This window comes from Protomyctophum parallelum (genome assembly GCF_964188405.1).
Source record: "Protomyctophum parallelum genome assembly, chromosome: 2".
In the NCBI taxonomy this organism is placed as follows: domain Eukaryota; kingdom Metazoa; phylum Chordata; class Actinopteri; order Myctophiformes; family Myctophidae; genus Protomyctophum; species Protomyctophum parallelum.
In genome coordinates this window covers 26,777,494-26,795,239 of record NC_139699.1, presented here as the reverse complement: position 1 = coordinate 26,795,239, position 17,746 = coordinate 26,777,494, and the positions used below count along the sequence as shown (strand labels likewise).

At 42.1% G+C, this 17,746-nt stretch overlaps 1 protein-coding gene across 1 annotated transcript in view; it reads left to right on the top strand.

The window, feature by feature from the left end:
- Window positions 1–17,746, top strand: part of LOC310879503 (insulin-like growth factor 1 receptor) — an 89,280-nt gene that overhangs the window by 3,559 nt on the left and 67,975 nt on the right. The window contains exon 2 of the mRNA XM_083794240.1: window positions 15,022–15,585. Within this exon, the coding sequence (XP_083650366.1) occupies window positions 15,022–15,585 (564 nt within the window). The remainder of the gene's footprint in view (window positions 1–15,021; window positions 15,586–17,746) is intronic.

Below are 17,746 nucleotides of genomic sequence, written 5' to 3'. Positions count from 1 at the left end.
TATGACCCATTGACCCCTGCAGCTGATTGGGGCTGCATTTGTGTGTCACATGGACACTGATCCATTGAGACACACACACACACACACACACACACACACACACACACACACACACACACACACACACACACACACACACACACACACACACACACACACACACACACACACACACACACACACACACACACACACACAGCCTGCACTGCTCAGTTCACACAGGTGTGATTTTCTTTTTCTTTTTTAAGCAATACAACTAATGTTTGTGTTGTTTCAGCTCAGTGTCTTTGTGTGATTAGAGTATCTTCCTTGACATTGTGAGGTTGGGGGGTTCAGTCCCTGGCTGACTTATACCAAGGACTATAGAAATGGTACCCAATGCCTCCCTGACATTGGGTATTGTCCAGGGAGGGACGGTACCGTGCATCACCATACATGCATCACACTAAGGAAACAGTAGAGGGGTTGCTGGGCTATAGGCCACTTGGCTCATGAACTTTTGATTCTCACTTCCCATTCCCATTCCAAGGCTAATTATTTTACTTGTGCTGGTCAGATACATACAGTATGTATTGTAACCAAGTTGAAAACTCATCTATTATGGACAAAACAGTAAAACACACGCGGAATACAGACAGACATGATCTAGTGTTTATTATGACACCACACCACAGGCAGTAACCATTAGCCAGTGGAGTTAGCTAGCTGAAGCAAGCAGTCACATTCATAGACAGAAATGTAGATGCCTAATTCGATACTGCAGTTCATTGGAGTGACATGTATCTTTAATAGAGGCAGCCATATTAGAGTTTCAATGTGGTGGAGGCACGGCACACTGCCACCCAAAGTGACTACTGGCCAATCAGCGCGTTTCACAGACATCAGTCACAAAGTGCTTCACAACAATAAAAGCAAAACATATCAATAGTAACAATAGTAATATTAATAATAAAAACAAGAATAATGAAAAATAAAGCAAAGAAAGAGAAAATGGAACGGCACTGGTAAAAATAAATAATAATAATAATCAAGAGATCAATACAGCACTATGTTGTCTGTCACACTTTGTTTGACCAATTTGGTCCCTGAAGAAATGGCAATACCTGTTCTCGTCAAGTTTATGGCATGTCTAAAAGGAGGAGGTAGCAAAGACCTATTGCTACTACTAGGCATACAGACTATTAGCCAACGTGGTTAGTTACTATTATAAATATACTGTATAGGGCTAGGCTAGGTCTACGCTAATAGAGGAAATTGATCCCAGAGGTATAATTGGGTAATCTCAAGCTTGTGTTGTCATTTAACAAAACATGATTTTTCTCTCTCTCTCTCTCTCTCTCTCTCTCTCTCTCTCTCTCTCTCTCTCTCTCTCTCTCTCTCTCTCTCTCTCTCTCTCTCTCTCTCTCTCTCTCTCTCTCTCTCTCTCACACACACACACACACACCCTCTTTGTATTTCTATTTCTAGCTCACTCTGTACCCCCCCCCCCCCCCCCCCCCCCCCCACACACACACACACACACACACACTGGAACCAGTAACCTGCCATTCGTAACCGACCAGATTAATTATCACCAGATGTCCCAGTAATTAAGAGTACACTTCCGTTTGTTCACTCTTGTTCCAGTCCACAGTCAGCCTTTTCATTTTGCCATTAGAAGGAGACCAAATTCCATTTGCCTTTTTTATAATTTGATTTAACATTTAAGTAAACAGTTCCTAGATCATCGGAATTACACATGCAGTCAACATTAGGGGCTCAGAGCCACAGTGAACAGACAATCCTTGAAAATCATATGGGGATCTAATTGGGGACGTGTCATTTCCAGAATAGAGCTGAGATTTAAAAAATAAAACGATGTTGTGTCTTAAGTTTAGGCTTCATCACGACGGTCTGTACATTCCTCATGAATATCAGTAGTTTCCTGACCCAAGTTTTTTTTCCTCCGGGGTCAGAGAAGGACAGAGGGAGAAGGCAGGAGAGATGCAGAAAATAGTGGAGGAAAGAGGGATGGAGAAGATAAGACAATAGACATGTTCTGCATGTTCTGGGTTGAAAGTACATTTTTATACATGTTTTATCAGATATGTGAACAGCACATGTACAGTAAGACATTAAAGCTAGATGGATAACATAAGCAAGTCTTATGGATTGTTTCCATTATGGTCCTGCAGAGGTATGTACAATTCATCAACATAGCATACAAAATTAACACAGTAATACATGTCATACAACAAATACAAACAGTATTATGTACACAAGAGTTTTTAAATGAACAAGTGTTGAAAGGAATAGAATACACCTGCTTCCGGGTTCATCGTTTCTGCCTGAGCGATCCCAGATGCAGGCAGTAGGAGGGAACTTGTGAACTCAGTACGGCCACAATCTGGTCACAACTAAATAATTCTAAATTTCATAAATAGATGAGGAAAAAATAGAAAAAAAAAGCAGATCTACAAGCTTGTAGCCTTGTACATCTGCTATTTTGGGTCCCGGGCAAACGTCTACTTTTGGGTCTCAAGCTAAAACGTTTGGGAACCACTGCTTTGATGGATGGTGTCAGGGAATTCCACATTTTGGTGGCAGAGCAGTAGAATGAGAATTTTCCATGTTTGTTCTAAATTTGGCTAGTACCAGATCGTGTTCGCTCCCTTTAGTGTTTTGACTGTGGGTGTCACTCACTTTGGAGAAGAAGTTGGTTAGATATGAGGGTATTGAGGGCACTGGGACGATGTCTCTTTCATTATCTGAAATACCAATCCCAGTGATTTGCTTAACCCCGTCTTCTACCCGCTGAGCCATCCCAAACTAGCAAAGTTTTGTAATTAGATGGCCCAAGGCCGAGAAGTAGTCATATCAGTTTGTCTTGGGAGGTCTGAAGTTTCTTTTTTTTTAGTGACATTGAGATATCGGAGAAGAGGTGCAAGCATAATCAAATGGCATTGAAAGCTAGAATCTTGAGGGTACTTTTGACAAAAGAGGAAATCCTGCCAAAACATCTCATTTCATAAGCACTTACCAAGACTAAGATTTAACAAAAAACAACCTAAAGAAACAACAATACTGTCTACTTAATTAGGTGAATTAAGTATTTTTGCCCAGTTCCACTATACACAGCCAGTTAACTACTCTTTCCACATAAGCAAACTTAGTTCTGGTTCTAGGCTGGTGTTATTGCTGTTGTGCAGTCTTAAGAACATTCAAAACGCTATTACTTAATTTATATTATTACACTGTTTAGACTGATTTTGTCACAAATGTGATGACTGAATAGCTATTATTTATAGGCAGTATCTATGGTACATCTATTTGATACATCAGTGTAACGTTCTCTACTCTCTGCTGCTTTTTGGGCATGTAAACGATGTTTGTAGAAAGTACTGTACAACTGTAGTGCCAAGGTCATGGATGTCCGGTACACGTTCCAAGTTCAGAATGGGAGTCCATTTCTTGGCTCATGGAACATGTGATTCGTTCGGAGCATCTGGAAGTGCTGCTTGCAATGTTGTTGATCCTCGGTATGGCTTCAGGCATTGTTCTCGAGAACTGCTCATTCGATCAACTCTCGCTCAGCATTGCTCTACCTTGGGTCCTCCTCACTCAGCAATAAACTGCCAAGTGTGAAGTCGATGGGATGAATGGTTGTCAAACGACACTCTCACAGAAGCTTAAAGATGGAATGTCGTGATTTCCCCTCCCCTATATCCAAATGACATGATCATCAGGTACTATGATTATCCTAGGAGAATTTCTTTTTTTGGCCACACCCACCAATGTCGACTTTCGACTCTCATCATGCTCCTCTCGACTCAAAAAATAGAAGTCGAAAAATATTTTTCTTTCAATTCAATTTTCAATTTTTGTAATGGCTTGTTCAAAAATGTTATGAACATTACTGTAATATAAAAAATGATCAAATGTATTCCAAATGGTGTAGGGAACTGTACAGGTCTGTATCTTTGTGCACGGTTTTGTCGGAGTCTTATTTATAACTATGGTCTGCGACTCGACGTGGTGATCCAACAGCAGCACAGTTCTTCTAGGAAATCCCAGCTGTGATTGGCCAGTAGTGAGCTGCTTGCGCATAGTGTGCGCAACGTCGACAGGCGACAGCCAAGATGATTCGAGAAATGTCATCACTCACGGAAGCCTTTCCCCATGGTCATCTTGGCCGTCAACTCTGCGCACACTATGCACATTGCGCATGCGCAAGCAGAAAGTAAACAACCGCTCACCATAGCAGCATAATATAACCCAAGATTATAACTATGCTGCACTCACACGAGGATACAGCGTCTGTCATCAACAGCGTTGACAACAGAGTCCTATGTGATACAACCACTCACTATTTTAAATACTCTGGGTACAAGAAGAGCCTTTTATTTGACGCTGCCATTCTCTCTGCTGCTTCCGTAAACCGCAATCACGGGCATCCAACGCAGATGTCACGTGACAGCGGTTTGTCCGACGAGACAGTCAAGATTTCATGAAACATGTATTAAGCCGCAAAAAAGACCTGGGAATTATCTTTCATTGTGGTGTTGTTCAGTGATAAAATCTTGACTCCATCCTTCACCCAGCATGGCTCTCATTAGATGAGGCATCTAGCAAATGCAATATTTTGTATCGGTGCAGAATTCCTCAGTTAGAGTACCCAAAATTAACTTACAATGTCTATGTTTATGTAGTAACATAGTTGATGGGCAATTTTCAAAATGCCAAGAAGTCAGTATGCACTTTTAGTTTTTGAAGGAACATTCTAGAAAATAAATATTTGACTTTGCTGCTACATTGCTTGGAAGTTGTGTAATTTAAATTGTTTACATGGCTGAAGAGTCAGTCAGCATAGCACACAGTGTTGTAGTCTAATAGTGCTCTCTGCTCTTGGGAAGTCAGGATTCTCGGTTGATCCTTCCAAAATAGCTGTGGGGGTCTAATTTAACCGATTTAAGTTGTCCATTTGATAACCCCCCATGTCACTACTGCAATTTCCACATCACAAGGGTCTCCTTTTTGTTTTTCTAAAAGCAGACGATGGACGATTATTTCGGTCAGCTTTCTAACCAAGGTATGCTAGTGTTGTGCAGAATCGCAGGCCTAAATCTGGTTGCATGATGTGGGAGGAAATGATTTATGTATTTTTTTTAATCCATGTTGAGCAAATTATTATCATTGGGATTCCTCCTTTCCTGAGCCCCGTACAATTCTTTTGCACAATATCCACACACATTAACGTTGTAATTTTAATATTTAACAGAAATATGAAGAAGGAAAAAGCAGAAAGCAATATGCTGTTGTAGCTTAATGCTGTGTATATAAAACAAACGGCAAAGAGTGAACTTGGTAACCGCGAGGCCAGCTTGGCCCTGACTTATCCCACACTGGTAAAGTAACTCAAGACACTGCACAGGTTCAGCCCACACAAGGAAGCTTTACACACACTGTAGCCTGCCAGCAGTGTAACCAGATTTTGTGAGAGAAATAAGCAACCAGGTTTAGGAAAACAAGCCCAGAAGAAGTGACTATAGGCCACATGAGCACTTTAAACCTATATTCTACTATATACATCGGGTATTTTGAAAATAGCCGCATTGTGAGCTTGTAAATCTTAAATAAAGTATTTTCAAAATACATATATATATATAAAAATATGTGGAAGCAAGCCCAATTAAGCAACTACACTTTTGGGACACGCACAAAAAACAGCAACCTGCAACTCCCACAACTAACATTCCAAAAAAATAAGCCAAAGACGTTTAGGGGTAAGGCACTGGCGAAAATAGGGCTGAATCTCTCTCTCTCTCTCGGTGTGAGTGCGTGATGTCTTTTTCTTTCCCTCCTGATCATCTCCCTCTTGTTCGTTTGACCTGTGTCCTCTCTCTCTCTCTCTCTCTCTCTCTCTCTCTCTGCCACTCCATCCACTCAGTCTATTTGATCAGTTTTTCTCTGTCAGGTTGGGGTTTTTCTGTGTAAAGCCAACAACACAGAGTTTGACAGACTGCTCACTCTGTTCAACAGGAGTTAGTCTGTGTTGCTGCCCTCCCCTTTTTGGAGGGTGTGTGTGTGTGTGTGTGTGTGTGTGTGGGGGGGGGGGGGGGGCGTTCTATTTTAAAAACTCCTTGACCATTTTTCCCTTTTTTTTTCTCTCACTGCCCCCCTCCTCCACTGGTGATGGATAGGATGAATCGTGGAGCCTTGTTTAGCAGTATGTCTTCCAGACAGATTTATTTATTTTTGCGGCGGTGGCACATCAAATGTTAATGTATAAAAAACATATACAAAACAAATATATTTATAATTTGTTTGGGGGAGGGGGGGATTGTGGTTGTGAACACTGTGAAGATGGAAGATCTTCAAGCTCATCACATCGTAACCTGATCTGGAATGTGTCTTTTATTTTTTAAGTGGATGAATAATGTATAGAGAATTTTCTTTTCTCTGTTTGGAGCGTAAGCATCAACTGTCTTCTCTAGGTTATCAGTATCGGTAAATAAACAGCTGATTCGGCGAGCCATCAGTGCTGTGCAGTGATGTGTGGCCGCGATAATCCATTCCATAGTTACGGACAGTTGTTTTTGCCAAAAAACACCAGAAAGCAGAGAGAAGTCTATTTTTGTCTCCACCAGGCCGAAGATTACTTGTACACATTGTATCCATACATCACACAATTCGGTATACACTCCATAGTCATGTGATCAACACGGATCTGCACCATTTCCCATTTTCCATCCTGATTGGCTAAGATTGGCTTCCAAAGCTTACATGATTGTTCAGTTTGGAACAAAATGCCACGAATCACAAACAGTGTGCAATTTCCGTGAAATTATACACGCACATTTCCACTAGGCCGAGGCCACTTCATTTTTTCCAAATCAGTCTCACGGTGGTGCTATAACAGGGCAATTCCTGTTTTACCTATAACTGCACCGATCTGTGTACAACTTTGTATGCTCACTCCCTAGAGGACATGGCAAAACATTTGCCCTGCATCCCTCCACATCTGCCGGTTATAGCGCCACCATGAGGCCGGCTGCGAAACACATTGTTTATTAGTCGCACAGATTTCATCCAAATCTCACGCAAATCAGTACACATGATCTCTGTAGTCATATGATCAAGACGAGTCTGTGGGATTTCTCAGATTCTGCACTGATTGGCTAAGATTGCCTTCCAAAGTTGTCAGGAGTGGCCCGTTCGTACAAAATGCTGCAAATTACCTGCTCATCCCGAATTCTATCCTCAGAGATAGTGATCTGGCTCTGCATTTCTTCAACAAAATGAAGAAAATAGTTGCAAAAAAACAAAAACACTCCTAAACATTTTCTACACTTTTTCTAGTTGGCAATGTGAGCCTTTGAAGAAAGTCAAGCAAGTTGAGAGGCAATCGTGATTCGTTAATGAACCGGAATCATTTAAATCCTAAAGGATCCCAATCCTACTGCCGTTGCCCATTGATGTTGACACATTGAAACAAGAGGACAGTATCTTCTTCTTGTCCTACTGTAAAGCTGTTTCTCAAAGGGTTCATTTCAACTGTTAAGCCATTCGGAAAGTTTACTTGCACTCAAATCCATGTGACAATTAAATGCAAACACTCTGTGACATAATATAAACTGACATCCTATATACTCACACAGTCACAGTTGCACATAGATGCGTGGGCACACACAGAATGTCGGTGTGTATGTTACATACAAACATTCACACACAAGTGAACAGTACACAACAGGCATCTACACATACCTGTATTGACACATGCACATATACCATTGATACTGTGTGTGTGTGTGTGTGTGTGTGTGTGTGTGTGTGTGTGTGGGGGGGGGGGGGGGGTGGCTGGGAAACTTTGTCTAGTTTACTTAGCCCCCATCTTGTGGGCAGTGTTGCCTTGTATGCTTATTATAAGCCACTGTGGGCTTGTTCTTTTCTGTAAAGGGACTTGTAAATATAGTTGTGGTTTTGTGGGCTTATTTCTAAAGTGTAGTTGTTGCTTATTTGGGCTTGCTTCCTAAATGTTGTTTAAACCAGTGGTTCTTGAACTCATTCTTTTCATGTCAAGGAAACCCCACGAATTCAAAATGTTCACCCCCCAGATTGTTTTGAAGGTGGCAGATCTGCAAGCTCACAGTGAGATTGTAGATCGTCTAAATATCTGATGGATACACGTTTAAAGTGCTCATGTGACCTATTCACTTTTTTGGGGGGGTGCTTGTTTTCATAAACGTAGTAGCTTATTTCTCTCGCAAGATCTGGCAACACAGCTCTTGGGTTTGAGTGACTGTAGAAGCAGTTTCTCACGAAAGAGTTGCATTCTGGGTGGAGCCGCAGTGTTTATCTTCAATTTCTTTTCTCGTTTGTTAACATCTAACCTTGAATTAAGAGGGGGATTTTTGTCAGTTAGCAGTAATGGCTGAGAAAATCTGATGTGAGGTGGGAATGAGCCAGGCACTCGCATCAGGCCACTGAGCAAGGCACTCAACCGCTCTGTTGGAGCTGCTCTGCTCAGTCAGTCACCAACTGTAGACTGTAGAAGACTGTAGGGTGGCTTTCTCTGGGGCAGCCCCCAGTGGCCTGCAGCAGAAGGCTGTGGTCAACATTGGGCAATTTGGGCATCTCTCTCAGATGTCAGAATGTGTGTAACACAACTGTTAAGAGCGTGAACTGAAGCAGGGCGTTGCTAGAAAACAGCATATCTATGCTCGGTTGACTTTCATTCTTGTATTGAGGTTGTTGAGAGAGAAAAAAGAAGACATCGTGGCAAAGAACTGAGAGGGAGAAGGTCCCTAAACGGCATGTCTCTCTCACTCAGCAACAGTGGGGGCTGTGTGTTGTTGTAACGAGGTCACAGGCCATGTCTAGGGTTTCCATTTCATAGCCACATAAATTAATCAAATTAATTCAATGAAAAGACCCAGTACCCAATTGCTTGACCTTCAGCATTGTTCAGAGTTTCTATGAATATCGTCGGGTAGAAACCTCATTATGTCCAGAACTGTTACTTTTCAGCATTCAAAATTAAGAGCATCAAAAGTAGCAGATCTACAAGCTCGAAACGCTGCATTTTGCGCCACGTTTCGGATCTGCTACTTCTTTAGATGCTTTTGTGTGATACTGTGTAGTATGATCAAGTAGGGCTAGTAAGTTAGAATACGGAGGAGATAAGAGGTTTCTGCCTGACGGCAATGATATGAAATGTGTGGATTTGAGTACTAAGAGTAAGAGTACTAGGAGAATTATTCCATACTTGCTGGGACAAAGCCATTCTGTTACCTCCTGTTTAGTTTATCACTACACCTGTAAGAGTGATGGCTCAGTCAGGGTGTGTCTTCAGGCTCTGATATAACATGTTATTTCAGCTGCGGCGCTTCATGGAGTACTGAGACTATTGTCATTATGATGATGATGTCACTGTCGGGTGCTTTTGCCAGCTGCCCTACATGAACCATGAAAATATAAGACAAATATGAAGACAAAACATTGCACACTGCACCAGCTGCTTAAAATATAGCTAATAAATATTAACAAATATTTTGTATGTAGGACTGACCATAGGTTTTTGTTAGTTGAGTATTTGTGCTTTTTTTTAAGCGGTGCACAGTTTTGCGCACTGCTCCAATGACTGGCCGTGTGTGTCCCTATGTCTGTCCGTTTGGGGTATGAACAGCTACAATACTGCTGGGTGACCTAAAGTGGCACTGTTGAGCAGGCCAAAGGGCCACTCACTGAGCACCACAAGTTACAACTATAACAAAAGTATAACTAACTATAAAACTGGACTGTAGATTACAGTACAGAGGACTGCTGTGGCTCAGGAGGTAGAGCAGGTCGTCCAATGATATAAAAATGAATAAAAAAACTGTCTACTAGTGTATAGGCTCGGGGATCATAAGTTAGCTTAAAGTTAGCTTAGCGTGTAGCCCCTACTGGTGCTGCAACCCACTGATTGAACTTCATATCCGCCTGTAATCTAAGTTATTTTTTATTGACAACGCTGCAAGAATAGACAGATCTACAAGCTCTCAACGCGTAGCGAACGGCACTGCAAAAACAGGCAGGACGCGATGCCTTGAGAGCTTGTAGATCAGCAGCAGCCAGGCCGCAGCAGCTTGTGGGCTCCGCTGCTCCTCTCCGAGCCTCCGACTGACCGCCGTTGCGGGGTAGCAAGGGAGCAAGTTACCCTGGCTGCGCAGCTGCGCTGCAGTCTGCAGAAACAGACTGATCTACAAGCTCTCAACGCCTAGCGAACGGAGCTGCAAAAACAGGCAGGACGCGGCGCCTTGAGAGCTTGTAGATCTGGCTTTTTTGCGACCTGCAGTGAGCTGTTCTCACTTTACTTTTATGACACGAATACATCGTTAATCGGCGAATATTTGTCAGACGATGGGCGGTTGAAAAAAATTGGCATATCGCCCAACCTTACTTGCCACCATTGGTGCGTGAATGTGGGAAGTGAGGAAGCTGACATCTACTTTTGCTGCTTCACCTCCCAATGTATCGAAAGCGCTTTGATCACTTGGAAAAGCGCTATAAAAATGTAATTCATTACAGAGTACAGTAACTATCACAATAAAAGTATAGTTGCACCGCTCAGTTCACACAGGTGTGATTTTTCTTTTTTATGTCACTAGAGGTTTGAGTTCGGTCTGCCTCGCGGATCTTACATCTATGTCGCCGAGGTCCATATATGGAGCTGTCTGATTTGTTTGTATACTATACTATACTATATATACTATACTATACTATACTTAACGAGAGCATTTGTTTCATAGTTCTACAGTCAGTCAGTGCTGCTGACAGCAGGCAATGAGAAGTATGTGTTACTTGGCGTGTCTGCCACTAACACACAATTATCACCCGTTTGTCTGGTATGATACACACACACACACACACACACCCCTACGTATGTGTAAGGCCCTATGACGACCACGCACGCACACAACATTTACTCTCTCACACACAATGATTATTTTTACACAAATGATTGAATTTCTATTAGGACAACTTGTTTACACCCCTTGGTTTTTCCATTGAGTAAATTGGATGGTATTTATGCCTTGCATATCGTTGCTGTCGGCCAGAAACATCTTATCTCCATATTCTTTTGTTTTCGTAAATTAATACCCTACTTCAGGGTGGGCAACTTTGATATATTTCCACACTCACTCCAGAGAGAGGGCCAATATTTGCTACAAATGAATTGAAATCCGGAATTCTTTTGTGCTATTTTAATTTCATTTAATTTCATTTCAAATTATTTTAATTATACTTATGTTAACTTTATGAACATAAAATACATTAATACAAAATACAAATACATTGGACATAAAAAAATATTATTTAATTTAATTTAATTTACTACTAATACAGGATGGCTTGAATGGCTGGAAAATGGAAATTAGTATGTGGTCCATACACAAACTTTCCTTAATGATTATATCTGGTTTCAGTCAGGGCTCGAGATTAACGGCGTCCCGACGTCCCGGGGACAGTAAAATATCTATTTGGGACTTAAATTTATCTCATTCGGGACGGTTTCGGGACGAGAGGAGTTTTTACACTGAAAATGCGCATTTTGTGTGCAGCGATGAGCAGCATGAGACCAGCAGCGCTGCTAGCGCCGTCAGTCAGACAGTTGACAACAACGAACGCACACACCATCATTCACCCAAAGGAATCCTAGGAATTATATTGCTTTTGCCCCGTGGATGGGACATTTAGATTTAGATTTAGATCGGTTGGAAGCATGGATAAAACCATGGTTGTGTGCTACAGAAAGGTTCCATAGGGACATGGGGCTACACTACAAAAACGTTTAACGTTAGCTTCCATGCTAGGCTTGCTAGCTGGCATCGACATTAAATAATATGTTGGTATATATCCTCTGAAGCAACAGATGTTTTCTAATGCTCAGATTGTTCTGGAAATGCTGCCCCAACACTGGAATGCACACCCCAAAACGTTCTCATTCCACAGTTTTTATTGTTGATTTATTGATTCCTTCATCTTAGTATTCCCCCTAATAAAGTAGTTTTTATTTGTTTTCTCATGCCACCCATCATGTAATAGACATTTGAGTATTCATAGACTACCTGCATTGGTAGTCTGTTGGTCTTGATCAAGTAGCCTACACCAACGTTTTATAAGCTACTGTAGTCACTATTCATTGATTCACTGGTACACCAAAATAACAATCCATTTGAAAATAAATATCGCTGTTCTCAGGTCGAATATTGATATGCAATTAAAATGTGATTAATTTAGATTAATTAATTACAAAGCCTCTGATTAATTTGATTAACATTTTTAACCAAGCCCTATTTTTCATCTGGGAGCATTTTGACTGAAAATAAACATGACCCCAAACAAATAATGTACTGCATGTATGTATTCAATACATGCAGTACATTATTTGTTTGGCTTAATTGTATTTCTATTACAATAGGAATACAGTTATTCATTTCACAATTTGAGTGGTGCTTTTTTTGTACTTTTTTTTTTCCCGGGACGGTATACATTTACTTCCGGACGGTTCAAATTGTATTTTGGGACGGTTCCGGGACGGTGGTAAAAAAAAAAAAAAAGCCCTGGTTTCAGTATTCATTTATGATATATCTTTATTATTAAGGTTATTTTTGCAGTCAGTTTGTATTGGTGGTGGGGAGGCGGGCGAAGCGGGGGTCACGAGACATGGCCAAAGCATTTCCGGAGGTCCCCAGCCAAAAACTTTCAGAACCCCTGTACTGATAGACAGTTGAACACAATAATATCATTATTATTCCGCATTAGGTGAAGGTGTGGACCGCATGTGGCCACCAGTTGCCCACAAAAAAGTACCAGATTCACAAGCTCGAAACACGGTACAAAGCATTGTGTTTTGAGCTTGTAGATCTGCTACCTTTTTCTATTTTTGAATTTGAATCCTTAAAAGTACTAGTTTTGGACATGACATTTCCAGTTCCACCCAACAGAGACTATACAATAGTCCTTTATCACTTTGTTGTAGAACAGAGGTGCTGGAAAAACACTGGATTTTACCATGAAACAAGCTTGAACTTGCACCTTTTATTGTACAAACCTTGAATGGTGAATTTGTAATCCTTCATCATGACATGTCATAGGTGTCTTTGTGTTTACATACAAAAGGTGTATTCAGCAACCTACAGGATCTCCAACCTCGCACTGATCCAGGGCATGGTGTTTGCCAAGCACACATTCATGTACCATTCTTCACTTGGGATTATATTCTGACAGTTTTCATCCCCGTCATTTTATCAAATCCCGTCCCCATGGCCTTTCCTCTGGCAGCCACCCTTGGGCAGAATCTTTCCAAATTCGCAAAAGATCACCGTCCAAATATAAAGAACAGATTGGCATGCAACCTGCTGAGCACCAATGGGCGAGTTCCGTAGGCAGCACAGAAGTGCCATTAATGACAGTAACACACATCCTTGAGTGTAATATTGCGATTATACAACAGTTACCCTTATTTAAAAGAAAACACGTCAACTCAATTTCATTACAACTCGATAAATCAAAAATTTTGAGTGGTGCAACCACTCCAAGGAACAGCAATGTCCCTATGTCCGTCCATCCCTATGTATGTTTAGGGTACAAGTAGGAGCAAAAGTGGCGCTGTTGTGCTAGAAACAGAGGGAGATTGTGTTGCACTGTTGCCTGCTAATTACAATGTGGAGTGTGCATGAGAGAGAGAGAGAGTGTGTGGTGTCTGCTAATTCCCCCACACAGTAACTGTCATTTCTCGACTGTTGGTCGCGGCTCGCTGGAACCGGACCGTCACCCTGGGCCCCCACACAGAGTTGCACCACTCGGTTCACACAGGTGTGATTTTTAAAGACATGTAGCCACTACGACCAAAAATATACAAAGAAGATCGCTAGTCTAGCCACCCCTCTGGGAGAGCAGCGTGACTCGGTACAGCTGATTTTTATGTTTTGATTAGGTGTTCCATCATGCTTGTTTAAGCACAGCTAGATGGCTGTTTCAACCAATCTGATTGCTTCCTCAAAAGGACCTGTTGCACTTTGAACTGGTCCAAGAGCAATCTGTATGCCAGTGTTTACCTACCTACTCCAGTCCACTATTTACCCTGTCACACCTTGTCTAGCTTGTCAATCAGTGGACTAGTTGACAATTGCAGTGTAAACGGCTTGCGTCAACATTGTCAGATAACCTTGGGTCAAATGTATAATCATTATGGACCAATATGGACATCCAGAGTAAACACGGCGTCCCAAAATAGCTGTATCATTGGTATTTGTATTAGTGGGTTTTTATGGCATTGAGTGCCTTGTTGTTTTGGGGTTAATGAGAAATGATGTGGGAGTGCAAACAGACTTGTCAGTAGTGTCAAAGTATCACAAGTCAAGTGTTTAAATATTGACAGATATTTTCATAATGGATCATTTAATAGCATGGTTTTTGATATTTAGGAGGAGTGACCGCCCATCCTCGCCGGTGGCACCATCTTGGGAGGTTTTCAGTTATTGTTTTTTGTTACCATTCGTTGTTACCATTGTGTACCATCTCTTTTTTAATTTTAGTTTTAGTTTTATTTAACTAGTATCACTAGCCGGGCAAGTTTGTACAGTGAAAGAATGCACAATTTCACATTGATGTGAGACAAAATCTCAATATTGGTCATATCTGCATAATGTCATGTTTCTTGTAGACATTTCAGTTCACTGTTAGACACATGAGCAGGACTTGGTGAGACTGGTGGATAAAAAGGAAAGTAAAGACATATAGCATTTTCAGACAGACTAATCAAACTGAACCTCTTTGCCGAATCTACAAGCTCACAACGCCTCGCAGAGTCACAGCGTAAGCTTGTAGATCGGCTATTTTCGGCTAATGTCCCCCTCGGCATAGGGAAGCTAGGGTTTAAAGGTTCCTATCACACAACGATTTGGTGGCTCCCCTGTAGTAACTGAGGACCCTGTAGGGGTACCTGACCCTCTGTTGAAGACCCCTGCTCTAACCTCTTAACCTCTCCCTCCCCAGTCTGCGGGCCGAGCATCGACATCGGCAACGACCTGAGTGAGTTCCGGCGGCTGGAGAACTGCACGGTGGTGGAGGGCTACCTGCAGATCCTGCTGATCGGTGACCGCAACGCCAATGCCAACCACGACGCCTTCCGCTCCCTCAGCTTCCCCAAGCTCACCGTCATCACCGACTACCTGCTGCTGTTCCGCGTGTCGGGCCTGGACAGCCTGAGCACGCTGTTCCCCAACCTGACGGTGATCCGCGGGCGCAACCTCTTCTACAACTACGCCCTGGTGATCTTCGAGATGACCAGCCTCAAGGACATCGGCCTGTACAGCCTGAGGAATGTGACGCGCGGGGCCATCCGCATCGAGAAGAACCCCGAGCTGTGCTACTTGGACTCAGTGGACTGGTCGCTGATCGCCGACGCCGAGTTCAACAACTTCATCGCGGGGAACAAGCAGTCGAAGGAGTGCGGCGACGTGTGCCCCGGCATCATGGAGAACAACCCCCAGTGCAAACGGACCGTGTTCAACGACAACTACAGCTACCGCTGCTGGTCCTCCAGCCACTGTCAGAAAGGTAAGAACACATTCACATTGATTGCTACAGGTTTCAATTTTCTCAGGATTGGTGGTGCTAAGCGATTAACATTGGACTTTTGAACTTTTTAGGGGCCCACAGCGAGGGGCCTCTTATAGCGAGAATCACACTGCATAAATCAAAAGAAAGCCAAACTTGTCCACTTCAATCCATTCTGGAGATATTGACCTTTTTCTAACACCTGCTTTTGGCTGCACGCTGCTCGCTTGAAAAAACGAGATATGGAAGGTTGAAGTTGACAGACATTGACAGACAGATATAAAAATGAACACAAATAATATCATATACATACTACACACTGAATGAAAGCCCTGAATGTCTACTTTTAGGAGGAAAACAAATACACATTGATCCCATGTATAGTTTGTCAGTAATTGGCTATTGAATGCAGCTTGCGCCCACCAGAGAGGATTTCAGAGAATGCATGGACCTGAAGAACTATTATTCACAAAATAAGGCCTATAGCGACATGTACATACTATATACCATATGAAACAGAAGACTCTCTGCTTTCATAAGAAAAAAACTAATACTGTAATAATAATAAAAATCACACCCCTGTGAAGTGAGCAGTGCAATGTTGTGCAACATTGCACTGCTCACTTCACAGGGGTGAAGTGTCATGACTGTCATGACTGATTTCTTGGCAGAACCATCCACCCCGTCTGCACATTGACTCAAACCTCATTGGTCAACTCCTCCGTACGTACACTGAGCTGTCGCTATACTGTAAATGACCTTGGGTGCTGCAGACAGACAGTAACCATAAAAATTCACTTCTGAAGGAGAAACTGGAGCTTATCTGTCTGCAAAGGAACCAAAACACTGTAATGGTGACCTTCTACGGTTCACAGAGTGGCTACCAACCAGGGCGAGAGGGCCAGCAGCAGCAGCTGCTGTCTTCTCAGAAAACTCCCTCCTCACACTGTTGGAAAAGCTAATTTCATTTTCTCAGTTCCTCGTTAACAGTAATGTTAAACTATTCATGAAATGTGTTGGTCACATTCATACAAATTTCTTTTTGTCTTCATGAATAAATAAGGCTATGAGATGAACAAATTACCGCCCAGCATTCATGGTTGTTAGACATGTGGGCACTGGCTGCATTAACCCTTCGGGTTGGACGATCTCATGTGTGTGTGTGTTGTACGCACGCACGCACGCCTCTTGCTCGTGTCACCTACATCTCTGCCTGGCCTCGTTCTTGCCTTCACTACTTTAACCCATTAAGAGTAAGACCTGAGGCTGATTCCAGAAATGCCTTCTAAATCAGTGGTTCTCAAATCTTTTCGTGCCAAGGACCCCCAATCGGACCACATCTGAAAATGTTCTGCGCCAGAGACCCTCGGAAGAGAAGAATTGTGTTGAAAGTATTTCGGTTTTTAAAAAGCTGCTATTTTTGAATATCCATTACTAAAATCTAAAATTACTTTATGGTTTTAATGGGTTAATAATAGATTATTTCTCTGTGGACGATACATGAATCTTTCTTTCGTTCATGCCTTTGTAGCTGTGAAAATATACAGATATTATTTATACATATATCATAAAGTAGTGTTCTATTGTGTGTGTGCATCTGTGCGTTTATGGTTTTGCGTGTATATTTGTCTTTGTGTGTGCAAAGCAAGGCCAGTTCAGCTGGAGTCACAAGACAGAAAACACTAACAAGCACTGTCAGCAGCAAGGACACACACACACACACACACACACACACACACACACACACACACACACACACACACACACACACAAAGACACACATCTTTATTTGCGTTCACATTTAACAAGAAATTCTTGAACACAAACGATAGTAGATGCACAAACTTGTGAAACTCAAAGTGTTTCAGGGTACAGATCACGGGCACAGGAATCATCACCTTCACCATATATGGTGACTTCCAATTACCACAGACATCCTGAACAGAATCCTGCTACTTAATTGACAACAGCTCGCTTTGGAGTTCAGAGGAGCGTTACACCGGCGTCTCCTCGCACACGCATGCTCCAAATTTATCCACACTTTCCACAAATCTTCCTCTGTATTCACATGCAAACGTGTAGCTTTTCGGCGAAAATCGCAGTTTTTAAACCAAATGGGGCACCCGTGATTCATGAAAATTTGTTGAGAAAGACTGGTCGA